Source organism: Heteronotia binoei, chromosome 11, assembly GCF_032191835.1.
Source record: "Heteronotia binoei isolate CCM8104 ecotype False Entrance Well chromosome 11, APGP_CSIRO_Hbin_v1, whole genome shotgun sequence".
Lineage (NCBI taxonomy): Eukaryota > Metazoa > Chordata > Lepidosauria > Squamata > Gekkonidae > Heteronotia > Heteronotia binoei.
Window position 1 is genome coordinate 60,746,093 of NC_083233.1, and position 27,588 is coordinate 60,773,680.

General features: G+C 47.0%; 1 protein-coding gene and 1 gene segment (V, D, J or C); both read left to right on the top strand.

Moving 5' to 3' along the window:
- LOC132579234 (vacuolar protein sorting-associated protein 29-like) overlaps positions 1 to 27,588 on the top strand; it is a 138,599-nt gene that overhangs the window by 104,281 nt on the left and 6,730 nt on the right. The window lies entirely within an intron of this gene.
- LOC132579123 (immunoglobulin lambda variable 6-57-like) lies at positions 22,780 to 23,473 on the top strand. The segment is given in 2 exon segments: positions 22,780 to 22,825; positions 22,992 to 23,473. Coding segments are annotated over 2 exon segments (435 nt in total).

Here is a 27,588-nt window from a genome sequence, read left to right on the forward strand (position 1 = left end):
TTTCCGCTCTGCCTTTCTCCCCAGTGAGGACCCAAAGTGGCATTCATTATTCCCCTCTCCTCCATTTTATTCTCACAACAACCCTACAAAGTAGATTAGGCTGAGAGACTGTGACTGGCCCAGGGTCACCCAGCAAACTTTGATGGCACAAGTAGGGGTTTGAACCAGGGTCTTCGACAACCTAGTCTGTCTGACACTCTTAGCCACAGCACCACAATGGCTTTAAGCTTGTACTCATCAGGATGATGATACTAGAGCATCTTTTCCCATGCTATGAGTGAACATTTGAGCACATGGAACATGTACAGAATGCCTCACCCAAGATACAAGCAAGTTCTCATCCATCAGGAACCAAGGGACAGGGTTTCTAGACAGGAGGCCAAATGTGTTGGAACCATAGAATTAATTGCTTATGAGTTCACAATTTATGCACCAAGTGTTTCCGCCAAGGAACAACAAAGGGAATAAGAAAGCTCCCCTCCCTGACCGAAACTTCATTCCTTGCACTTAGCAATCAGGGAAGAAGTAACAGTGACATCAGTTTAAGATGCGGTGAATGATATTGATATAATGTGGAAAACCATAAGGTTGTAGTTTTATCACACTGATTATTGCTTGCATTTTCTTTTCTTTTTTTGCTCCTTTGCTTTCCAAGTGTTTGCAACCCACTTTTTCCATTGTTTATGGCATGTCATATCTCACACTGTTTTACGGGTTTTTTTTTTACATTTCTAAAAGTCTGCCTTGATCCTCAGCAAGAAAATTGTGCTATAATTATAAACAAATATTGTGCAATTTAATGTATTGAGCCACAAACAGGGGGTTGGATCCAGCCATCCATCAACAGAAATCTTTCCCATGGTCCTCTCTCTCCAGCCGTTCTTTCAGAACATGGGGAAATTCGTTCCTGGAGCCATTGAAGCTGGAAATAAGTGACCTAGAATTTGCCACACATTGAAGTAATATTAAAGGGGCAGATTGAACAAATATTACAGAGGCAGCTAGAGGAACCAGTTCAAAAGTTGGCAACCCTAAGGCAGGGTGTGTGTGTGTCTCTTTTCTCCCTTTTGCCACTCCTTTAAACAAAAAAGTTGTGTATGCTATGTTGCTGGATCACTGCTGGAGTCCTGTAATTACCTACTTAAGATTCCATTTATGGTCTGAAAAATAGATCTTGCTCAATGTGTGGATAAGTGTAAAGAAAAGAAATTCTAATAGAGGCCAAGAGATTAAACAATCTGCTAATGCAAGAGATAGCTACAGGTGAATCACAGAACTATGCAGGACACAAACGAACGGGCAACATATTAAGGACTGGCTGCAATCTGCACTAATTTTAGTAGTCTCTGGTGATATCGAAAGATAGTGCATCCAGGCTTTTCCTGGTAATTAGCTAGTATTTTCTTCCTATCCTTCTCTTCTCTTTTGCAGCAAGAAGCAAGATGGGTGTTATGAAGCATATACCTACTCAACTGGGTTCCTTTAGTTGAATTGGAGGCAGCCATGATGTGGTTGGTACCTGTAGTTACCAGCAGATGTCACGTTTGCCTCACATTTGCCATTTTAAAATACAGAAATCAGGACAGCTGTGTCTTGCTTGCAGCTGGAGGAGAGGAGGTTATCAAAGGTCAAAGAAAGAACCAGATAGCAGGCAAGGGTGTGTGTGAAGAAAAACAATGTGGCTTGCAGAAGAGGAGATAAGGAAATCATCTTCCAGTTCACCAGTACGCAGATTTGAATATCAAGGAGGGGTGGAATGTCCAGACTGCAACCTGGTAACCCCTTGGTTCCATTCTCACTTTCTGGGCACTGTTTAATGTATGGAATGAGAAATGGAAGTGATGAATTTTGAAAACAGAGAGAGAGAGAGAGAGAGAGAGAGAGAGAGATCATTTTGTAGAAAAATAGGTGGTGAAGCTCATTAGCATAACTTATTAGCATATGCCCCTCCCAGCCAAAAGCAACCCGATGCAAGAAAGGAGAGCCCTGGATGAGCGAGGCCTGCTTGGGCTGGCTAGAGATCCAGTCAGCCCAAGCAGGCCTTGCTCACCTGGGGCTCTTCTGGGCCTCCCCCCCCTGTCAAAAGGCCAGCAAGCCACCCAACCACCTAAAATCACATAAGTGGAGAGAGAGTGGCATGGGCTTCTCCAAGGGTTAATGAGGGCTGCTGGGACGTAGTAAAGTCCCTGGTGTCTGGCTAGCTGCCCGCTCTCCTAATTCAGGGATTGTTATGTAGCTGCAGCTACTATTCAATGGACAAGGTAGGTGGGGAGGAAGAAGGAGAACCATCAGAAAGGTTCAGGAGCTGTGCTCCTGTGAGCTCCTGCTGAATCGGAGGCCTGGAGAGAGAGATGCCTTATTCCAAGGCTGACCCCAGTGACTGTCACGATGACAGCCAGCAGAAACTCACCAGAACCTCAGGCTGAGATCTTCCACATCACCACCCAACTGATGGAGATGCCGAAGACTGAACGTGGAACTTTCTGCATGCAAAGCAGATGTTCTGCCACTGAGCCATGGCCCCTCCCTTAACCCAGAAGGCACTGATCCTTGCAATATTAGGCTAAAGATGGATACTCAAGAAAAAGCACTTTGCTCATCTTCAGAAGCACATTTAATCAGTATTTTGGTGTCAATGAGATTGAAAACAAGTTCTAGCGTGCAGCTCTGGATTGTGGTCACTTGTTCTGAGCATAGCTCTCATAATACACACAATACACAATACCCTTCGAGATCCCTCCCCTTCCCAAACCACTCCCTCCTCAGGCTCCACCCACAAAATCTCCAGGTATTTCCCAACCCTGAGCTAGCAATCCTACATTTGCATGTCAGAGCTGCTCACTTGGCCTCTGGGGGTTTAAAAGAGACTGGAAGATTGCCATTCACAGATCTGGCTGTTTGGGTGTCCTCACAATGGCTTGGGTCCTCCTCTTCACAACCCTTGTCTCCATTGGTGAGAGCAATTCATTTGGTGAAGAAATGCCAGGAGACCTTCATAGTTGGAATCTCTACCCTTGCAAATGCCTGGGTGTTTGTGGTACTGTGAAAGACTCTCCTCACCGTGTCCCCTATTCTGCTGTGTTCTGTCAGGTCCCAGTTTCCAGTGACAGCAGTCCCTGAAATTCTCACAAGTGGTATCTCCCAGTGGGACTGTCATCCTCTCTTGGAGACAGAGCGGCGGAACCATCTCTGATGGCAACTACCCTCTCTGGCTGAAGCAGAAACAGGGTTCCGAGACTGATCTACATCACCAGCAGCAGACCATCTGGGGTCCCAGCCCGTTTCATTGGGTCGAGGTCTGGAAACACCATGTCCCTGACCATCACAGGGGCCCTGGCTGAAGATGAAGCAGATTATTATTGTGCTCTGTGGACAGGGAGTGCAAGACACAGCCACTCATTCAGATAAGGAATTGTGACAAAAGCCCTGCTCCCTCTATCTCTCTGCAGTCTGTGCTTGGCCAGAATCCTGGACTGGCCTGTGTTCTTGGGATCCTGAGACAAAGCTGCCGCTATCTGGGAATTGCCTGCTCCAAATATTTAGAAAGTTGTTCCAAGTGGTTCTTTAATTCAATTTTAAAATATAGAACAGTATGAGTGTCCTAGATATGTGGTGACTTTCATTGTTTTAATTCAACAGGGATCAAATGCGTGACCAGCGAAGATGGCATCTGACCATTGCAATCTTGCCCAGACATTACCAAGTGCCTGTTTAGCTAAGGTCTCACTCTCAGAGGGATTGGGGTTCCAATTTCACACCATCTGCCCCGGGGCTGCAAGTAATGTCGGTGTTTTCGTGCGGCAAACAGAAACTGGTTTTTAGAGGTTTCTGTTTGCTGCGCGAAAACGCTGACATTACTTGCAGCTCTGGGACAGATAGTGTGAAATCGGAAGGAAGCCCCGCTGAGAAGAGGAATGTGAGAGCGGTGTAAGGTAAATGTGACATTGGCCAGAGTCTCCTGTGTGCTGAGTACCTGCACAGTTAAGCTTACTCCTATACACTGGAGCCCAGAAGATACTACATTCATCTTGCAATGGCATCATAATAGGATTTCCTTCCTTTGGTTGTGTTGCACCAACCTACTTCAGGAAGCTCGCTCGTGCTCTGTCTTTTGTTATGTCCCCGCATTGGGTGGATTGGAGAGATTTGCATCCTGTCTTTGAAACCCCTCCCATTATGTTTGACAATTTAAATATGCCAAAGGTTTTCCTTAAAGTCAAGGATTTGACCAGAAATCAACAGCAATCCTCCTGCAGGACTGGTTCTCCTTAAACTTGCCTGATCATGGATCTGCTAACTCTACCTCTTTGGCTGTTGGGGCTCTTCTTAGCAGGTATGAGCAGTCTTTCAGAGCACTGGGATAGGCCCTGAGGACCATCTAGCTCATCTGCCTTGCCAGGTAGACCTAGTTAAATAGCAGCAGCTTTCCAGCATTGCAAATTCCCCACCTTGGTCTAGGTAGGGCACAATCACACCAGTCATTTTAATGCTATGCACTTGAAGAGATGATGTGAAAAGTTATAGGTTTGCAGCCAAGTTATGAGTTGGGGATCTCAGGAGTCATTATCATGACCTATGCTCGTAGGTCAGGGTCACAAGAGAGCAGCCTGTTGATGTCTGTGGTGGGTTGGTGTGTTCCAATAGCAGGTGACTCAGAAGCGGCACTGACTCAGCCCAGCTCCTCCATGGCATCTCTGGGAACTGTTGTTCAACTGCCCTGCACCCTGACGAGTGACAGCATCGCAGCCTATACAGTTATCTGGTTTCAGCACAGACTTCCAAGCCCTCCAAAAATCCTGCTGTCTTACTCCTCGAACCAGCATAAAGTGGCTGGGATCCCTGGCAGGTTTTCTGCTTCCAAAGATGCCTCCAGCAGCACCTGTTACCTGACCATCTCTGGGGTCCAAGCTGAAGACGATGCTGATTATTACTGTTTGATATCCAAAGGGGGAGAGTAGCACAATGCTGCAGCTGACTGGAGGACTGGAACCAAAACCCCACCTCCTCCCCAGAGGACACTCAGGCATGCAGCTGCTGAGAACACTGAGCGGCTGGATGAGTCTGGCTAAATATTTGCATGAAGATCTTATTCCTGAGGAGTCTTAGACTTCAGTTGAGTTGTCCAGTCAGAGGAATTTTGCTCTGATGTTGTTGAGTCAAAGGTACAGCAATGGGTAGATTTATGTGCTCAGCAAACCGTGATCTCATTCTCCCCATCTCCTGTGCAAACAAATGGGACACATGAGGCCTATATGGTGCTTCTCCTGCCTTGAAAACCCTATGAGTTGGCTGCAACGGGATGGCAATTTCTGCTACCACTTATGAAGCTTCTTGGAAGTGCACAGTTATTTTCTCATTGTAGCAAGACTTAAAAATAATGTAAATGCTGTATAATGCAGACATAATGCAAAAAACAAAACAAAACCCAAGTACAAATACTATCAGGGATTCTTTTATTTTCTCTCTCTCCTGTCTTTTTCCTTTTCTTTTCTCTGCACCATCACTTTACCTCTCTTTCCTTTTCTGTTTTTCTCCTGTTATTTTTTTTTTTAAAGAGCAACCAAGGGAAACTGTTGGGGGAAAAAAAAAAGCTGAATTAAACTGATTGGGTTTACAAAGCAGGAGAAGATTCCCAAACAAGACTGTCACATTAATTCGAGAGGCTCAAGGCAACCTTTCAGATTGTGAACTGCGCACCGGAGGAACTCTGGGTTTACAAAACATTGGGTTTGTAAACATTGGGTTTACAAAACAAGAGAGATTCCCAAACAAGATTGTCACATTAATTCGAGAGGCTCAAAGCAACCTTTCAGATTGTGAACTGCGCACCAGGAACTCTGTAAAGAACTATACGAAATACACAAACTCTCTTTCACACACATAGTTCATATGATTGCAGATGTTGTATAATGACCTCTAGTCTTCTTTGTTATGAGTCTTTGGGAGCAACCTGTGGAGGACATATATTACTAGTGCCTAGAATGCGTCTCCATCACCAGGGACTAGCCTAACTGATATATTTGTGTAATTTTGGAGCCATCCAGAGCAGAAGGCTGGACATTTCAAGCAGATTTTCAACCTGAGCTCCTCTCATTCCGTAGCATCGCAATCCTAAATTCACTTTCAGTAGATCAACTCTGGAGTACTCTCTAAACCAATCACTGTTCTCAAGTCCTCAGCTTGGTTCTCAAACTTTTTGAAGTGGGACGCATTTCTGTATCTACGCTACATTTTAGGATCTACATTGTGCTCTTTCCCTGGATGGAACTGACAACAGTGGACACTGAACATGCTGATAATTTATTTCCAGTTTTTTAAATTATTTTCTAAATATACAGCAGTTTTGAACAACTCATGGCCATCTTCCACAATATTTGCAGAGGCAAACCCACATTGGCCATCAAATCTCCCAAAACCTTCTAACCCTTTCTTGTCTCCCATCAGCAAGAAAGTCACAACGCGCTTTTGGGTTCCTGAATCCTGATCTACAGTTTGAAAAACTCTGCCATAAACACATTTAGCTTGAGGTCATTAGATGAGGTAACACAGCCTTGTTATGGAAAGCCAATAGGAAACAGTTGCATTTGCATAGAGTTAGTGAAAATTTGATTCCCGGGGAGGGATTTAAGAGAACCGCTGAGCAAAGGAATCTCAGAGAAAAGGGGTACGTGATTTTACAATGATGTGGGTTCCTCTGGTTTTCTTCTTGGGGGTATTATGCTCAGGTACGTAGACTCCAATGGTTGAAAGACTGATTCAAGGTTGAGAAGTGTAAGTGCAAATGCAAATTTGCCAAGCAGTGTGTTGTAGCGGTTAGAGGGTCAGATGAGGATCTGAGAGAATCAGGTTTTGAATCCCAGATCTGCCATGGAAGCTTACTGGGTGACTTCTCTTACTATAATCTACACTGTAGGGTCTATACTGAGAGGCTTACATGGCGGCGGGGCGGGGTGGGGGGAGGGAACACTGCTGTAAACTGTTTTGGGGCTCCATTTGAGAGAAAAGAAGGGTATGAATAAAAATAAATAAATTGTTCCTGATCTTGTTTTAGGTTCCAGATCCCAACTAGTAGTGACCCAACCACCTTCACTAACCAATGCTATAGAATCGACAGTTCAAATCTCTTGTGCAATGAGCAGTGGCTACAGCATCAGCCCTGTGAGGGTCCTTTGGTTCCAGCAAAAATCAGGGGGTGTCCCACTGTTTCTGTACCACTATCACACCAGCAGTGACCAAGGCAGAGGCACAGGGGTCCCCGAGAGATTCACTGTCTCCCCTGATACCTCCAGAAACCTCTGGAATCTAGTCATCACAGGAGTTCAAGATGAAGATGACGCGGATTACTACTGTTGCACTTGGGATAGTAAGCTCAGCTCTTATCACAGTGATCCATCCTCATGGGGAACTGAGACAAAAACCTTTCCTGTGTCTCACAGTATTCGTGCATCAGCAGACAAATCTGCTTTGCAGTGACAAAACCCGAAAGAAAAGAAAATGTAGCTGCTGTTGTTGTTATTATTGTAAATAAGCAATTTATTTACTCATAACACTGAAATTCATGCAGAAAAAAATTGATAAGTATGTCAAATATACTGAACTCTAGGCATGGGTGAGACAAAGATTGTCATAATGTTTTCTAGGACCTAAGTCCATCATATGATCAGTACATATACATGAAGTAAATCTTAGATTCAGATCTGTTTTCATTATTCCTGGATAATGGGTTCAATTTAGCAAGATTTTAATGAATTTAGTAATGCAAAATTGAGAATTGGCATTAAAAAAACGCGCTTTAATTGCTTTTTAAAAAGCAAATATCAATTGCAGGTAGCACATGAGGCAGTCCATAATACTCCAATGAAAATGCAACTTCCCTTATTGCACTAAACCGCAGTCCCCAGTTTTCCACTGTCTACACCACTACACTATGGAACAAGACACTCACCAAGGGCCAGGGCCTGCCCTAGACTGTCTAGCACCTCAGGCAAGGCTAACTGCTGGCATCCCCCCCCCCTATTAAAGACTGAATCCCAGAAGGCCAGTGCCCTAGGCAATTGCCTAGTTTGCCTAGTGGCAGGGCCGGTCCTTCCAGGGGCCCCTCTAAGAAACAAGACAATTTGAGATGCCTCAGCCCAGGTCTGGGTGGCAGAGACTGACGTAAATAGAATGTCACAGACCCTTGGACATGCACAGACCCAGGCATGTGCCAGCTGCCCCCCTCCCCCTACTCAGGCTAGTAGCTCCACTGCCTATCATTCTATCATTCTATCTAACGAATAGCCATCTCAGAAGGAATGACTGAAAAAAAACATTTCATACTCAAGGTTTTGAGTATGACATATTATCCATCTTTTATCTGAAGTTTTATCAACACTTTGCATTTCTCTTTACACTTAACAGTAATCTTTGATCTTTCACAAACCAATGCCTTCTGATTTCAAATAACACAGTTTTACACCTGGTTCATTGAAACTTAACTGTGTTTATGCGAAAAGTCAGTAAACCACATAATAAAATTAAGAGCTTAAGGGTCCGTTACACAACTCAACTGAGGAGTTAAATGCTAGCCAGACCCAGTTAAGCTGCCTTTACACTTGACAGAAGTGAAACTCTCAAGCCATGAGATGGAAACTAAAGTGATGACACCTTCAAGCCGAACTGTTAAACTTTAGCCATTCACCATGCCAAATAATTTTTTTTAAAAAAAATGCAGATTAAAGTTGATCAGGACAATTACAACCCCCCCCCCCCCGCCAAAAAGACTAAAGTCAAGTGTGGCAGTGAAATAGTTAAAGACATGACAGGGAGGGGAAAAACTCTGTGTGTCCCCCCCCCCCCCCTTCCATGGTGCCCTAAGCAAATGCTTATTTTGCTTTATGGTTAATCCAGGGCTACTTCTATCATTAGGAAAAAAATGCAGTTCCCAGGCTAAATTCCAATTATCTGTTCCAAACAGACAGCTTTAGTTAATCACCTATTATATCACTACAGGCCACAGGGACATAGAATACCTCCCCCTCCCTCAGGTCTAGCCTTATTGACATGTTAATGTGGATTAAGAGCCACCCAGAATAGAGACCTGATATCTCCAGGGGGTCTGCAGCCTGAGCTCCCTCATTCCATGGCAACGGAATCCTAAAAACACTTTCCTAGGGAGTGAACTGTAATTGGACAGGCATGAGTATGATTCTCGGCCGATCAGATCTGGAGTGCCCATAGAACCACATGGTTCTCAAACTTTTTGAAGTGGGATCCACTTCTGTATCGATGTAAATTTTCAGCACCCATGTGAAAAGTAACTTCATGCCACTTTCCCCTTCCCCAATGTGAAATGCAACAAACTCACAACAATGGACACTGAACGCATTTATGATTTATTTCCCAATTTTAGTATTTTCTAAATCTGTAGCAACTATGAGCAACAGGCAGTATTGCATGGCCATCTTGCATATTCTAGGCAGAGGCAAACCCAAATTTGCTGCCGAGACTCCCAAACCCTGTCTTGTGATCCAACAGCAAGAAAGTGACAACTTGCTTTTGGATTCCTGATCTACAGTTTGAGAGCCTCTGCCATAGTACAATTTTGGCTTGAGGTTATTGGATGAGTTCCCACAGCCTTGTGTGAAAGCCAATAGAAAATGGCTGTATTTGCATAAAAGTGGTGAAAATTTGTTTCCTAGGAGGGAATTTAAAGAAGCAGCCGAGCAACGGTGTGTGCAGTTTTTGTTTTTGCAATGATGTGGGTTCCTTTGGTTTTCTTCTTGGGGGTATTATGCTCAGGTAAGGAGACCCTGATGGGTGAAAGACTGATTCAAGGTTGAGAAGCATAACTGCAGATGTAGATTTGCCAGTCAGTGTGTTGTAGCAGTTACAGTGTCAGATGAGGATCTGGGAGAACTGGGTGTCGAATCCCTGCTCTGCCTTGGAAACTTACTGGGAGACTTCTCTTAGTGTACTGGGAGACTTACATGGGTGTGTGAGGAAGAAAACACTGTTGTAAGCTGCTTTGGGGCTTCATTGTGAAGAAAAACGGTATGAATTAAAAAAAAATGTCTCTGATCTTGTTTTAGGTTCCAGGTCCCAACTAGTGGTGACTCAGCCACCTTCACTAAGCAGTGCTCCAGGATCGACAATTCAGATCTCTTGTTCGATGAGCAGTGGCTACAGCATCAGCAGTGAGAGGGTCCATTGGTACCAGCAGAAATCAGGGGGGGCTCCACTGTTTCTATACCACTATTACACCAGTGGTGACCAAGGCAGGGGCTCAGGGGTCCCTGAGAGATTCACTGTTTCCCCTGACACCTCCCGAAACCTCTGGAATCTAGTCATCACAGGAGTTCAAGCAGAAGATGATGCTGATTATTACTGTTGCACCTGGGATAGTAAGCTCCGCTCGTATCACAGTGATCCATCCTCATGGGGAACTGAAACAAAAACCTTTCCTGTATCTTACAGTATCCGTGCATCATCAACAAAACCCAAAAGAAAAGAAAATATAAAAGAAAATATAGCATCTATATAGGTGGAGCAGAGGTCCATCACTGGCTATTAGCCACAGTGTATTGTTGGAACTCTCTGTCTTGGGCAGTGATGCTCTGTATTCTTGGTGCTTGGGGGCTGCACAGTGGGAGGGCTTCTAGTGTCCTGGCCACACTGATGGACCTCCTGATGGTGCCTGGTTATTTTGGCCACTGGGTGACACAAAGGCTGTGATAACAAACACTAAATAATGCATTTTCAATCAACTTTCAGTGCACTTTCTGTAGTGTATCGTCATAACGATACATCGGAACAACGCAATAGCACACAACCAAGCTATACGCGCCCATGCGCAGAGGCGACTGGGCTGTCCCAGGCGCCCAGCACAGGGCGCGGAAGCCCCCGCCAATCACCAGCTGTGGCGGGAAGTTTAACAGGTCAGGATTGGGCTGACCTGTCCAGAAGGCTGGACCGGGGATTGTACATAAACGGAACCCGGCCCGCGTGTTCGCTCTCTTGTAACGTGCCTCCATTAAAGCATGTTGCCCTACCAACGTCTCCTGTCTCAGTACGTTACAGTGGCGACGAGGATGGGATTCTAGCCACGTCGGCTACATCGGAGACAGGGCAACCCACCGGCCACGACCGCTGCCGCCATCAGCATGGCTCACCAAAGTGGTACCACCGGTCACATCGAGCCATTCAACCCAGCGAATCCCGAGGCCTGGGAGTCCTACTCGGAGCAGGTAGAATGCTACCTGAGGGCTAACAGGATCACCGAGAACAGCATGAAAAGGGACGTTCTCCTGAGCGTCTGTGGGGCGGCCACATTCGAGATCGCCAAGGGTCTCTTGGCCCCCGCCCGCCTCACGGAGAAGTCCTACGCGAACATCATCAGACTCCTCACTGGCCATTTCTTGCCACAGCCTTCATGGGTGGCCCGCCGGTTCCTCTTCCACAGAAGGGACCAGGCTGCAGGGGAATCGGCTGCCGACTACTTGGCGGCCCTACGCAGGATCGCAGGGAACTGCAACTTTCCTCAGCTAGAGGAGACCCTGGCCGATCGCTTCACGTGGGGCCTCCGCGACGAGAGGCTCCAGCAGAAGCTCTTCGCCAAGGAAGAGCTCACCCTCCAAAGCGCCTTCAGTGAGGCCATGGCGTTCGAGAGGACCGCGAGGACTTTTCCCAAGGCCCGGACCGACACCGTCCACCACGAGGAGCTGGACCACGACCGCCCGGAAGAGGGAGAAGCCTACCAGCTGTGCCGCCCAGCCGGGCCACCCAACCGAGCACCCCAGCGCCCCCGAGCGCCCGAATGATCCCCAGCGTCGGAGAGGCTTCCCACCACCAAGTGCGCCAGCTGCGGCGACCCCCACGACAGAAGAGACTGCCAGTACCGGACCTGGGACTGCCGGAGCTGCAGGAAGACTGGCCACATCGCGAGGGCCTGCCGGACCAGGCCCGGCCATTGGAGGCTGGCCACCCACCAAGAGTTGGCAGAGTTCCACTCCACAGCCTCCACGACCTTGCAGGTACTGAACTTACCCCTGAGCGTCCCTAACAAAATTAAAATGGCGGTCCTGATAGAGGGAGCCCCATGCCAGATGGAGGTGGACTTGGGCTCCTCCATTTCAATTATATCGGAGGAGACCCTGAGGAATCTGTGTCCCGGGGAGCGGTTTCAGACAAGACCGGCGGACTTTGTTCTAAGAGACTTTCAGAAGAACCCGGTTCAGATCGCGGGGTGGGCCCGGGTGCATGTCGAGCGGGGGTCCTTTAAGGGGCCGTTGGACATCCTGGTGGTCAAGCGCCAGCTTATCACCCTGCTGGGACTGGCATGGTTCAAACCCCTGGGAATACGGCTGGAAGGGGTGGGGCAAATCCTATCCACCAGAGGGTTCGGGGAGGTATGCCGTGAGTTCCCCGACGTGTTTGACAGGTCCCTGGGGAGCTACAAAGGGCTGGCCATCTCCCTACCGCTGGACCCAACAGTCCGACCAATCAGGCTCAAGGCCAGAAGGGTTCCATTCGCCCTCAAGCCCAAGATAGAGGCGGAATTGGACCGGCTAACGGCCCAAGGGGTACTGGAACCAGTAGACTACGCCACGTGGGAGACCCCAATAGTCACACCGGTCAAGCCTAACGGGGAGGTGCGGATCTGTGCTGACTATAAGTGCACCATAAACAGGGCACTTCAAGACAATCCGTACCCAGTACTGGTGGTGAGCCACGTTCTGGCAGCCCTAGCAGGGTCAAAGATCTTCGGGAAGCTGGACCTGGCACAAGCCTACCAGCAGCTCCCAGTAGATGAAAAAACGGCGGAGGCCCAAACCATTGTCACACACAGGGGGGCTTTCAGGGTGCGGAGGCTCCAGTTCGGGGTCAGCGTGGCTCCGGGGATCTTCCAAAGCATAATGGACGCTCTTCTTAAAGGGATCCCCGGAGTCCAACCGTTTTTCGACAATGTTTTGATCACCGCCCCGGACCCCGAAGAATTCAACAACCGCCTCAGAGAAGTGCTCCGCCAGTTCCAGTCTGCGGGGCTCAAAGTCAAGCGGGAAAAGTGCTTACTGGGAGTTCCGCGGGTGGAGTTCCTAGGGTTTGCAGTAGACGCTGCGGGAATCCACCCGATGGAAGAGAAGACACGAGCCATTGTGCAGGCCCCGCCCCCCACTTGCAAAGTGGAACTCCAAAGTTTCTTGGGGTTGCTAAATTTTTATCACACGTTCCTCCCGCACAAGGCAGCCATTGCTGAACCACTGCACCGGCTTTTGGACAAACACGCCCCTTGGGTATGGGGCAAGCGCCAAGCCGCCGCGTTCCAGGCAGTTAAAGACACGTTGATCTCAAACGCGGTGCTCCACCACTTTGATGAGCGCCTCCCGGTCATACTGGCTTGCGATGCATCGCCATACGGGGTGGGTGCGGTCCTGGGGCACCAACTCCCGGACGGGAGGGAGGTGCCAGTAGCCTATTACTCCCGCACGCTAATGCCGGCAGAGCGCAATTACGCTCAGATTGATAAAGAAGCTCTAGCCATCGTAGCGGGGGTACATAAGTTCAATGATTACCTTTATGGGCGGAGGTTCATGATCGCCACCGACCACAAGCCGCTCTTGGGTCTGCTAGCGCCGGACCGTCAAACCCCACAAATACTGTCCCAGAGGGTACTGAGGTGGAACCAGTTCCTAAATTCGTACACGTACACACTGGTCCACCGAGCAGGCAAGACAATGGGCCACGCGGACGCGCTCAGCCGCTTGCCGCTACCCGAAGTGGGTCCGGACCCTGCCCCCGCGCACCATGTCATGCTAGTTGAGAGCCTCCCGGAGCAGCCCCTCCACACCGCGGAGGTTGCCAAGGCCACTAAGAAACACAAGACTCTGGCACTGGTGCTCGACTGGGTGGTGAGGGGCTGGCCAGAAGGGAACATGGGGGAAGAATTCAAACCATATAAAACCAGGAGGGAGGAACTAGCAGCCCACAAAGGGTGCCTATTATGGGGAAGCAGGGTGGTGGTCCCGCCCCCGCTACAAAAGCGCGTTCTGGAGTCTCTACATGAGACCCACCCCGGCATAGTCAGAATGAAGGCCTTAGCCAGGAGCTACGTCTGGTGGCCGGGGATGGATGCGGAGATCAAGAACTAGGTCCGGAGGTGCCAGGAGTGTCAGGAGTCATGCCCCAAACCTCCCAGTGCCCCCGCCACATGGTGGGAGTCCACCAGGAAGCCGTGGTCGAGACTCCACCTCGACTTCGCGGGGCCATTCCAGGGGCAGACCTTCCTGATAATGGTGGACGCCTACACCAAATGGCTGGAGGTCTTTCCCGTAGCGTCCACATCTTCCGCCTCCGCAATCTGAGCACTGCGCAGGGCATTATGCACCCACGGCATCCCAGACACCATTGTCTCGGACAACGGAGCGGCCTTCACCTCTGGAGAATTCCAGGCATTCCTCCAGAGGTACCTGATCAAACACATAAGGTCCGCCCCGTTCCATCCGGCCACCAACAGACAGGCAGAGCGCATGGTGCGCACTACAAAAGAAGCCCTTAGCCGAATCATATAGGGGGATTGGGAACACCGACTAGCGGCCTTCCTGTTCGACAACCGAGTGATTCCCAACCCTGTCACGGGGGTAAGCCCGGCTGAACTCCTCATGGGGCGGAAGCTCATAACCAGACTTGACAGGCTACACCCCGACAGGGCTTCAGACATTCATGGGAACCCCGAGGTCCGGGACGCGACCAGGGGTTTCTTTGCGGGAGACCTGGTATACGCCCGGAACTATGCTAGGGGCCCCAAATGGGTGGCGGGCCGAGTGCTGCGGGTAACAGGGTCCCGCCACTATGATGTATCTACCGAGGGGGGCCAGGTCGTACGGCGGCACATAGACCAGCTACGCCGCCACACGCTTCCGGAAGAGCCGGCGGACACAGATGAAGCAAGACCTGGGGAAGAGCCAACCAGGGGCCGTCCAGAGGACGCGGCCCCAACGCCCAGTCTACCGACGCATGAAGCGCCCGGGCCGGCGGAGCTCGAAAGACCCGCTGAGCCAGACCAGCCGCCTCCGGCCGCACCACTGCCCACAGACGTGCCAGCAGCAGAAGCCGCGCCTCCCCAGGACAACTTAAGGCGGTCAACCAGGGAGCGCCGACCTCCCGCATACCTCAGGGACTATGTACAATAACCAGGGGGGGAGGGGTGTAGTGTATCGTCATAACGATACATCGGAACAACGCAATAGCACACAACCAAGCTATACGCGCCCATGCGCAGAGGCGACTGGGCTGTCCCAGGCGCCCAGCACAGGGCGCGGAAGCCCCTGCCAATCACCAGCTGTGGCGGGAAGTTTAACAGGTCAGGATTGGGCTGACCTGTCCAGAAGGCTGGACCGGGGATTGTACATAAACGGGACCCGGCCCGCGTGTTCGCTCTCTTGTAACGTGCCTCCATTAAAGCATGTTGCCCTACCAACGTCTCCTGTCTTAGTACGTTACACTTTACAACTGGATTTTGCTGTGTGAACTTGTTGGAAACAAGTTGGCAAGTGCAATGAAAGTGGATTGAATGTGCATTATTTGGTGTGTGTGATCGCAGCCAGGGTGTTGGACAGGATGGGCCATTGGCCTGATCCAACATGGCTTCTCTTTTGTTGTTGCTGTTATTGTTGTTGCTGCTGCTGTTTTTCTTCTTCTTCTTCTTCTTCTTCTTCTTCTTCTTCTTCTTCTTCTTCTTCTTCTTCTTCTTCTTCTTCTTCTTCTTCTTCTTCATCATCATCAGCAATAACAGTAGTAGTATTACTGTTATTTACAGTGTTTATTAATGAAATAAATTCTTGGAGCACTTTGCATATTTAAATACTATGTATTCATGTATCTTCAGAGCACTTTGCATATTTAAATACTATGTATTCATGTATCTTCACTGGATAACAAGAGAGAATATGACAGCTGCAAGGGATGAAATCTACATTTGCTTTCAAAATGTCCCTTCAGTGATGATGGAAACAGGCTGTTCTTGCTTGATAGGCAATATTTATTTTTATTTCTGGTTGGGAGAAGCTCAGAAGATTTCCACAGAGCCAAGTGAAAAATGACTTCCTTGATGCAGCTTGCAGTTGTTTTTTTTTCAGACAGAAAAGAGTACATGACAGGTATTTGTAGTGCAAATAAATATTTTGGTCAATCACTGAGGGAATGAAATGTTCCTCAATGCATTTCTGGCTATTGTTTTCCAGTGAAATAGTTTTATATTTAGCATTGGATCCCTGCCTACACATTGTAATCCAGTCCTTCCCACAAAGAATTCAAGGCAGCGTACATAGTCTCTCCCTCGAATTTATCCTCACAAGAAGCCTGGGATGGAGTTTAGGCTGAGACACTGTGACTGGCCAAGGTCTTGAACTGACCAACACTTTGAACTCTGGGCTCTCAGGTTTTGGTCCCTGTAACCACTGCACCACACTGGTCATCTCATGATTTCGTAGTCCACCAGAGCAAATATTTAACCATTTATATACAAATGTAAGGGAAATTATGCTTAAGGCCTTTGGCATGATCCAACTTAGGTTAATACCTAACTAAGGGTTATGACTACCTTTATCAACAACAAATGGTTGACAGCCTAGTCAGTGGAATTTTTTTTGTATGTGGAGCTAGTTTGTTAGCCAAATTGCCCTCAAAAGAGGCTTGGGGAATTAGTTAGTGGGCAATCAGGCTTTAGCGAGATTAAGGATCTATGTATACAGAAGATATCTCCCAGAGATGTCACCCAATAACGAGGAGATGTTGGCTATAATCAATGGTTTTTATTGTAAAATACAAGGGTATAAAATCATTCAATCACACATACAGGCCTAGGAAAACAGCATGGAAAAATACAGGAGTTACACAAGGGATTGACAAACAAGTCAATTTACTGGTCGTAGTCTTCAACGAAAGCTCCAATGGCGACATAAAGGGAATGGGGGAAAGGATCCTAAAAATTATCAGGTTTTGGGGGCGTATCTAGACAGCAAGGTGGGGGTACTGCTAGATGCACACCTTGGGACCATGGGTTGGTGGTTTTAAGGACTACTTTGAGCCCTTAGGGAAAGAGAGGTCCAAGGACCTGTGACACGGGGTCAGGTGGGACATGATGCTGGGACATGTGGTACATGACCTCAGAAAAGGGGAGGCTCCAGTGTAACTATTGGACAGAATTTGGGATGAGGGGATTAACACAAGCTACACAAATGTATCTAAAGTGACAATAGAGAGCTGAATTGATATCTAAGGTGGCACCCCATTTACACAATAGCTGTGGCTCAGCATTAAGTCTGGACTTCCTCTTCTGGATGACATCGTCTTTTGTTGAACATTCCATTGACAAAAACTTGGGCTGTCGGGCAGGATACACACCCAAGATAAGCTTGATGGCCTTATGCAGATGTTTGAGGCAACTCCTGGATACGTGGGCTTCCCGCTTCTCCCTAATGGCATCTGGAAGGGCATGAAGATGATCGCTGGTGGTGTTAGCCTTAGAAATGGCTTCCATTGCAAGAGAGTTGAAAACCACTTGACTGGACAGCTCATGGCAGCACAATTTCTTCTACTGCAACAACCGAGATGATGCATGCAACAGGGAGATTGGGAGGCTGTTTAACTCTAGTTAGCCCTCATATGAAGCAGGGCAACTATAGAGGTGAGGCAAACAACATTCATAAAAGTCTGTAGTAAAATGGCAGTCCAAAACCTAAGTTTCAGTGCAGATGTGTGCGAGTCAGAACTCCAGGCTTCTGGCAACCAAGCCAGTGATCACAATGTCTACATATAACAAAACTAGGAGGTTTTGGTACACAAGTTCTCTGTGACTAAGAAAGTTCAGGTTGTTGCCTCAGCTCTTTTGAACGTAAGAACGTAAGAGAAGTCATGTTGGATCAGGCCAATGGCCCATCCAGTCCAACACTCTGTGTCACACAGTGGCCAAAAAACTAAGTACCATCAGGAGGTCCACCAGTGGGGCTAGAAGCCCCCCCACTGTGCCTCCCCCAAGCACCAAGAATACAGAGCATCACTGCCCCAGACTGAGAGTTCCAACAATAGGCTGTGGCTAATACCTTTTGGATTTGCTTAGGTTACTCGCAGATCACTAAGTGTCTCTAGAGAATTCTTCATTCTACCTACCTCAACATAATATTGTGACATTCCTTTTCTGCAATGGCTAAGGGAAGGTAAGAAAATATCACATGGTAAAATGTCCTGTGTTTTCACCAATCAGTGATGAGAATTTGCTGTACTTTAATTTCCAAACCCTCCTGAAGTATGAGGCTGATCACAGCAATCCACCTCATTCACACACCTGTTTTGATTTTCAGATTAAAAACCTCCATTTTGAACAGGGCAGGTACATAGTCTATCTTGACAGTCAGGCAAAGTGGATATTTAAATGCAGAAAGGGGATTTGTTAGGAAGTGTCATTCTTACACACCTGGACTTCAAAAATAGTTATTTCCTCTGCGCTTGTAGTTTTTGTCCCCAAGGGAAACTGTTTATCTGAAAAGATGTTCAACTTACTCAGGCTGAAAAAAGTTTTAAAAATGTTTCATCAAATTGTAGTTATCAAAAGGACCTATTTACAGTTCTTGTTACATGATAGGCAGTCCTGACACGCACATGATGTTGTTCACCATGGCCAGGAGGTAGCACTGTTGCCTAACGTTCACTTTTTTTTAACACAATTTTCTGTTGTGATTTTATTTTTCAGCACGTGGAGGTGGGGAAGGGTGACAAGAAGACCAAAGAAGAACTCCAGGGGTCCTGCAGCAGGCAGGCAATGAGTGAAAGTTAATATAAGGGGGAGAAATGGGTGGGAGAAACTGCAGGTGGCTTGTTTTCTGTGTCAGCAGTTGACTTGATCTGAAAGCAGAGGAAGACCTTTATATACAGACAAGAGCAAGGAAACGGTGCCCCAAGCAAAGGGGAGTGATTTGTGAGGGCTTTCCATTCCTTTTGCATGGACGTGTCCACCTGCCCACTTGCTTGTATATGGACATGCCTGCGAGGGTTGGCAACTCTGGCTTAGGAGATTCCTGGAGATTGGTGTGTGTGCGTCTGGGGATATTCTGCTGGGATGTGATGCCGGAAGAGTCTGCTTTCCAAAGCTGTCATTTCCTCCAGGGGAGAATGTCAGGCCCTGCTTTGAGATTGATAATGCTAACACCAATGTGTGTTCTCTCTCTCCTGAGACCCACAGGAATCTCAGACCGGTTTTCTCTCTCTCTCTCTCATGCACATTCCACCCCTTTGGTTTGGGACAGCAATCCATTTTGAGCATTCCTGAAACAATTCAGGGGCTTAAATACTGTGCTGGATTCCCTGCTCCCCATCATGACCACAGACCCGGGGTGGGTGGGAGTGGTGGTAGATGCAGAATCTGAGTATTGTTACTGCAGCTGTCTTGGCTGCTCTTTCAAACTCTGTCTTACAGGCTCAACACAGGGATATGGACACTGACATTAACCGTTAAGATCACTTCAGCTGAGTATGAGAAAATGATTTATTTGTAGCCACCAATGGGCCATACAGTGATAGGCCAATATATCTTTAATTATATCTTTTTGAACTGATAGATTTGAAGGACAGCTGTTATTGCTGTCAAGTTAAGATTTGGGGAGGTGCTATAACTTAGTCATAGGGAACATGGTGCAGAAAATCTTGACTTCAAGTCTGCCACTTGTATTTATGCATTAACTTCATTTATACTCTGCTTATACTCCCATGGGAACCCAAAGCAGCTCATATCCTTCTCCTCTCCATTTTATCTTCACAATAACCCTGTGAGGTGGGTTAGGTTGATGGTGTGTGACTGGCTGTAGGTCATCCAGTGAACTTCCACAGCAGAGTGGAGATTCAAAGCTGGGTATCTCAGATCCTATTGTGGCCATCTAGCCACTACAGCATAGTGACTTGCAGGACTTAATGAGTCTTGAGAGCTTCTGCAAAAGAAACTGGAGAGCAGTGTTTCCTCTAGGCTGAGTTAGTGTGAGCTAGCTCACAGTTTTTTAGCTTCCTGTTCACACATTTTTGTCTTTGCTCAGGAAAAGTGGCCCCAGAGCAAACCAATTTATGCAGTAGCTCACAACTTTAATGGCAGTAGCTCACAAAGTAGAATTTTTGCTCACAAGACTCCACAGCTTAGAGGGAGTATTATGGAGCTCTAATGACATTTGGGCTTGAACTAAATGCCCTGAGGGCCTGAAGGCAGCTTTATGTGTACCTAGAAATGCCACCCTCCCCCTTCTCAATCCAGAGCTATGAGTTTCTTTCCCCTTGTGTTTGAGACTGAATCATTTCATGGGAAGTGATTTTATCTGAAGCCAACGTTGTCCCATCTCCCTACCATGGCCCAGGTTCTTCCTGTCATCCTTATCCTGTTCACTTTGATGTTCCTTTCCAGGGGATTAGTAAATGGATGGATTACTCTTTAGATTGGCTCTTGCTTAAACAAGCATATCTCCCCCCTCAGTTGTTTGCAGTCTTTAATATATATTCACCAGCTTTATTGATGCTGACCTTGTGCAAATTTTGTTAGCCTCTAAAGTGCCATTGGACTCCTGCTTTGCCACTACAGACTAACACAGCTACCCTTCTGGAATTTCCCTCCACTGTCACTAGTGTTACATTCACAATCCTAAATAGCAGGTCTTGTGAGATGAGAGGCCTTCTCATGGATCCTCTTTTGAGCCAGTTCTTGTGGTTGCACATCACTAAGAATACACATTTTATTTTGTTATATCAGCAGTTAGATGGTCTCAGCATCATCACAGCCTGGTATTTCCCCCTTTGTTTTCCTCTAGGATGAATAGGAAGAGGATGGTACCAACTTGGTTCCCTCTGCAGAATCAGAGGTAGGCATGATATAGCACAGGGATTGTGTGGCTCTTGAAACCCCTACTACTTTGTCAGTCGGCTTGGAGAAAGCATTTGTCCCTTTAAGTCACTTCTCCAAGCCAAACCAGCTGGGGACTTGGAGAATGTATCTAAAGTTAAAGTTGTTCTCTTTCCACCTCTCCCTCCCCATCTATTACTTTCTTTCCACCTTTCCTTCCTTTCTTGCGGCTGTCAAATGTCTGACATTCATGTCTTGCAGCTCTCAAACATCTGTGGCTCTTATGTTAAGCAAGTTTGGCCACCCCTGATATAGCACCTCAGTTGCCAGTAAGTGGCTCTTATGTCTCACCATTACCATGTATTTTCTTTTGTAAACTTCTGTAATGCTGCTGCACTGCATTTAGAGGAACAAAGTGAATAGAAGGATCATTGAAGGACTCAGGATCAGTGTTCCCTCTAAGCTGAGTTAGGTGAGCTAGCTCACAGTTATTTTAGCCTCTGGCTCACACATTTTTGTGTTAGCTCCGGAAAAATGGCCCCAGAGCACACTAATTTATGCAGTAGCTCACAACTTTAATGCCAGTAGCTCACAAAGCAGAATTTTTGCTCACAAGACACCACAGCTTAGACGGAGTATTGCTTGGGATGCTGCTGAATTTCTTAGGTTTGCCTGGTTCAGATCAAATATGACTGTTTCAGTTTCATTTTTCCTTTTGGTGACTCACTCCGCCCCCCTCTGAGACCCAGGCAGTCGTAGTCCAGGTTGGGGCCTCCATATCATTGCTACCTCACTTCTGCTCTCCCCTCAATGACAGGACCACAGGAAAAAATGAGAGAATCTTTGAGTGCAAGATGTCATCATCTTGGGCTTTCCTTCCTCCTCCTTACACTTCTAAAATGAGAAGTTCAGTGGCTGAATCATAGATCTGAAACCCTGATCTTTATGCAAGGTGCTTTGGATTATATGTGCTAGCTGAATAGTTTGGGGGGAAAAGCTCTGCAAATGTTCGATACCTACTCTTCTGCTTTAAGAGTTTTGTGCACTCTTGGACTGAACCCCGGAGGACTGAAAATAGGTTCTGGGGCTTAGCCGTGGACTGAACCATTTTAAATACTGCTCTGGTCTCCACCTTGAATCTGGGAGTTTGTCATTGAGGCTGACCTTGTTGACCCATGAGACCTTGAGATCAGTGACATGGTGCTTTGACAAACAGGATCCATCTGCTTTTCCTCATGTTGTCCTACTGCCCCTCCTGGACCTTAAGAAGAAGTTAAAGCATGTCAAGGCCAGTGAAAGGGCTACAGTGAACAGTTATAATGATTGGAGTGTTGGGCTAGAATTGGGGAGACCCAACCTCTAGGTAGGGTCTGGAGATCTATCAGAATTACAACCAATCTCTAGACACCAGAGATCACTTCTCTTGGAGAAAATAGCTGCTCCAGACGGTGGGTTCTATGCCATTATGCCACACTGAGGTTCGTTTCCTCCCCAGATCGTGGCTTCCACAGGCTGTGAAGAATGTGGTCATTGTTAGAGATTGTGGAGGAGAAGCCGATAGAAACGGTTCCAAGAAATTCCTCCATAAAGGATCTTGAGTTGCTGGGCTAGAAAATAATTCTGCTCAAGACCCTGGACGGGCACCCTTGGTGGAGCGGATTATCTTAACTCTGCATAGCAGCTTTGTATTGGTTAATTGGAAAGTTCTCTGCAAAAAACAGCTCGGGGATACATGTGTGAGATCAAATTATTGAGAGGGAAGCTCTTGTTTTTATCTCATAAGTGGGGAAAGATTTTTAAACCACACCCAATGAACAGGAAGCATGTTTGCATATATCTGCATCTTCTCCCCTTGGGAGGCTTAAAAGTCAAGGGGAAGAGGAGCCCCTTCAGAGAAGTGTTTACTTCAGGAAGCCAACTTTCTCCTTAACATGGCCCAGATTTCTCTTCTCCTCATCCTTGTCACTTCCTGCACTGGTAGTGGAGAACATTTTATACAAAACTTTTATCCCTTTTTTCCTCCTAGTGATAAAGTTTTTATTTGACAATGCTTCTCACCCTTATACTTCCTTTGCTTTCCCCCACCTTGTGAGATTTCAGCTTTCATGACAAGAGCCTGTCTGTTTTTTGGACTTTCTTCTAGGTGCACTTTCCCAGTTCATATTGGCTCAGCCACCTTCCTCATTGGTATCCCCTGGAGAAACAGTGAAGATCCCCTGTACCAGGAGCAGTGGTGGTATCAGAGACAGCTACATATCCTGGTACCAACAGAAACCTGGCACTGCTCCCAAACTACTGATATATCGATTCAGCAACAGATACACGGGAATCCCAGACCGGTTCTCTGGCTCTACGGACACTTCTGCCAATTCTGCCACTTTAACCATCTCCAATGTTCAAGCAGAGGATGAGGCTGATTATTACTGTTTATCTTATGTTGGTGGTGGTAGTCAATGCACAGTGGTACAACCTCATGGGGGAAGTGAGACAAAAACCTCCTTTAGCAATTGGCTGTGGGTCACAGTTGGTTGAGTTAAAAGTTGGGGTTATACAATAGCTCTGTAAAATTCCTTTCAACAACGCTTTTATTATAACCACAATCCTAAGTAAGTGATCTTCAAAAAACAGTTTCACTTCCATGTTTAACTTTTCTATTTAGCTGTTTCTGTACAATTCTGACATATTTATTTGCTTCATCATCCCCCCTGGAATTACATCCAAACAATAGTGACCTTCTAAATTTAGTTTGTTATTTCTCTTTGCATCTGTCACAACATCTTCATTAGATTGTATGCTAGTTTGCTGTTCAACCTCTGCCTCATATGTATGGACTGGTAAATTCCATTTCACTGTTATCTGAGGAAGTGTGCACATGAAAGCTCATACCTTGAATAAATCTTTATTGGTCTTAAAGGTGCCCCCTAGACTCGAACTTTGCTATCCAGCAAAGGGAATTTGGAGAGGAGAAAAAGGGACCAAGTTCAGTCTGATGTGGACCACCAGTGGCCAGTAGGTGTTATTCATTAATGTCATATATTTGACTTTTTAGCAAAGACAGGCAAAATGTGCTGCTTTGAAGACATCTCAGCAACTTTACTTTGCATTTGGTTTGGAGGCATAGGATGGAGTTCTGCTACTGACTAGTGCTGGGGGCAAACTTTGGAAATGGGGATAGAGGGGAAGAATATAAACTGCCTGGGTTTGGAAATCCATTCCCACCCCCACCCCCCCTCCACAAATACAAGCCATGCACAAATTTATCTGGGAATTCTCACTGTTGCCACGAGCCAGCCCTCTCTGGTTATTCCTGCTGTCCTTCCAAACAATCTTGGAGAGCAGACATTGTGGCTTTGATTGTTCTAGATGGGACTGTTTAATCTTTACACCATTTAGAAGGGACTGTTTAATCTTCACACCATATAGCTATCTGCTTTTTGCTACCATCAAGTAAGGTTCACAGTGAGTTGGTGTGGTCAGGGCTTTTTTTTGTAGAAAAAGCCCAGCGGGAACTCATTTGCATATTAAGCCACACACCCCTGATGTCACCATTTTTTCCCATAGGGCTTTTTAAATAGAAAAAGTCCAACAGTAACTCATTTGCATATTAGGCCAAGCCAGTTGGAACTGTGTTCCTGTGCATTCCTGCTCAAAAAAGGCCTGAGTGTAGTAATTGGAGAATCAGACTAGGATTGGGGAGAACTGGGTTCAAATCCCCACACCCATCAAGGTCAATATGGAAATTTGTATATGTGGGTGGGGGTTCAATATGGGTTTGAAAATACTGGTTTAAGACACTGTGTTTTAGCAGTTTTTTAAAAATAAAAATTAGGAATGGGGTATAAATGAATTAAATATATATTTTAAAAATCCTCAGGCTAACCTACCTCACAGGGTTGTTGTGAGGATAAAATGGAGAGGAGAATGATGTCAGCCTTTCAGGATCCAGAAGCACCCTCTCATAAGGAGAGGCCACCTACTGAAGACAGAAGATGGCAAGGTCAGTAACTTTGCCTTTCAGGATCCAGAAGTACCCTCTCATAATGAGAGGTCATGTGTTGAAGAGAGAAGATGGCGTGGTGAGTAATTTTGCCTTTCAGGATCTAGAAGCACCCTCAGATAAGGAAAGGCTACTTGTTGAAAACAGAAGGCAATGAGGTGAACAGCTTTGCCTTTCAGGATCCAGAAGCCACCACTCATAAGAAGAGATCACCTACCGAAAAGACATCTTCAAGTACATGAAGGGCTGTCATATAGAGGATGCTGCAGAATTGTTTTCTGTGGTCACAGAAGGTAGGACCAGAGCCAATAGGTTGAAATCAAATCAGAAGAGTTTCCGGCTCAACATTAGGAAGAACTTCCTGACAGAGTGGTTCCTCAGTGGAATGGGCTTCCTTGGGAGGTGGTAAGCTCTCCTTCCTTGGAGGTGTTTAAACAGAAGCTAGATGGCCATCTGACAGCAATGCTGATAATGAGAATTTAGGGGGAGGTGTTTGTGAATTTCCTGCATTGTGCAGGGGGTTGGACTAGATGACCCTGGAGGTCCCTTTCAGCTCTGTGATTCTATGATTACAGACTCAGGAGCATTGGAACAACATGGGGGTCGATCCTAGAACATGGAGCGACCTTTCTGCTACTCAATAAATATGTCCCTCAGCCCACCTGCTGGAGGAACCATCCAGGAGTGACAAATATTACTTTGGTATCACAAGGTATCATTATATCATTATCACAAGGGAGGCTGCAGCTTAATGGTACCAATTTAACACCTGGGGCGAGCCTGGGCCTTCCGTATTGTGTCTCAACCCCCCAGACCCCTGAAGGGGGCCCCACACAGACCCGTCTCCCCCAGAAAGATCCACCCAAATGTGCAAATCCACCAGCTGTGACAGCAAAGCAAAATAATGCAGAAAACCTCTAAACACGGGGAGGGTGGGTGGGGATCCAATGAAAATCATGCTGCCAGACCCCACTGGCAGTGCTGCTTAAGTTATCCTAGGTGGGTTCTATGTCACCGCTGCATAGAGCCCACCAGAATTCAAAATACCCAATCCAGCTGCCCCCCCCCCAACCCGGCAGATGTGGAGCCAGGCAGCATGCTTACCAAAGGCTCCCGCTTCTGCTGGCTGCCAGCCCAATGGGTGGTGGTGGTGGTGGTGGTGAGAAGGCCTCCCTCAAATCTCTCCTGTCATGTGGCAACCTGGACTTTGCAGATTAGTCTCAGCCGTGTTTCTCAATAGTCTGAGTATCCACAGTGTCTTACTGTATTTTCCAGCATTATGCGTTATGGCGTCATTATATCTGGAATTCATGCCCAGGCATGCTTCTTTTCAGGCAGTACCCAGCTGCTGTTTCATTTGCAGCCTGAGAAGGAGAGGAAGAAAATAGGAAAGTGTTTTCTAATGTATATGGCATAGTTTCCTTCTAGGGTTGCCAACTCTGTGTTGGGAAATTCCTGGAGAACTATGGCTTTTCTTTTCTCACAACACAATGTTTAGCACATACGATCCCCCCCCCCACTTTCCCCTTCCTTTTTGGACTAATGGCAAGAAAGTGATAGACCTGATGGGACAGTAACTACTGGACTCGCTCTGAATCCCTGGATATGCACAATGAGATACACTGTTCCCCATTAGGTGTTCCCTAGGTGTGCAGTAGAGCAGGTGTATAGTGGGGAAATGACAAGAGGAGGGGAAAAGCAGGTAAGAGAATCACTAGGTTCCTTGTCTCCCAGGTTAGCAAGAGATTTTAAAAGAAATTTTTGGGCTGGAATCTGGGAACCCAAGCCAGCTGAAGTAGACTTAAAGTTCCTTGCAGTTATTAGTGTCTAAAATGAGAGGTTTCAGGACAGAAGTCACAGAGTGGTGTTTTATGCTCTTATTATCAGTTTGTCATGTGTGTTGGATGATGGTAGTTTTAGCAGTGAGGAAAAGATGCTCTGCATATATTCTGTATTAGGGCTTTCACTATTCCTATTGATCTCTGGGATTAAAAACAGGATCTGGAGCAATACTCCCTCTAAACTGTGGAGTCCTGTGAGCAAAAATTCTACTTCCTGAGCTACTGGAGCCTTCATTATCAATGGAGGCACAGATAGCGGCTGCTGCCAAGTCCGTGTTTTTTCATCTTCGATGGGCGAAGCAGTTGGCCCCCTTCCTGGAGCGCCGCGACCTAGCAACGGTGATCCATGCTACGGTCACCTCGAGATTGGATTACTGCAACGCCCTCTACATGGGGCTGCCCTTGTGCCGAACTCGGCGGCTGCAGCTGGTGCAGAACGCGGCGGCTAGGCTACTGTTGGGGCTCCCAAGGTGGGAGCACATACAGCCGGGGCTACGCAGACTGCACTGGCTGCCAGTGGTATACCGAGTTCGTTACAAAGTGCTGGTTATCACCTTTAAAGACCTATATGGCCGAGGACCTGCCTACCTGAGGGACCGTCTCTCCCCATATGAGCCCCAGAGAGCACTGAGGTCAGCTGGAAAAAACCAGCTGAATATCCCTGGGCCAAGGGAGGCCAGATTGAAGGCCACCCGGGATCGGGCCTTCTCTATTGCAGCTCCACTGCTGTGGAATCAACTCCCGGAGGAGGTACGGGCCCTACGATGCTTAGATCAATTCCGCAGGGCCTGTAAGACCTACCTCTTCAAAATAGCCTTCAACTAATGACAAGCTAAGAAAGTGCTGCTGGAAATGCTTTTAGTTACTGAATCCTATTGAAGATTTAATGTTTATAGCACCAT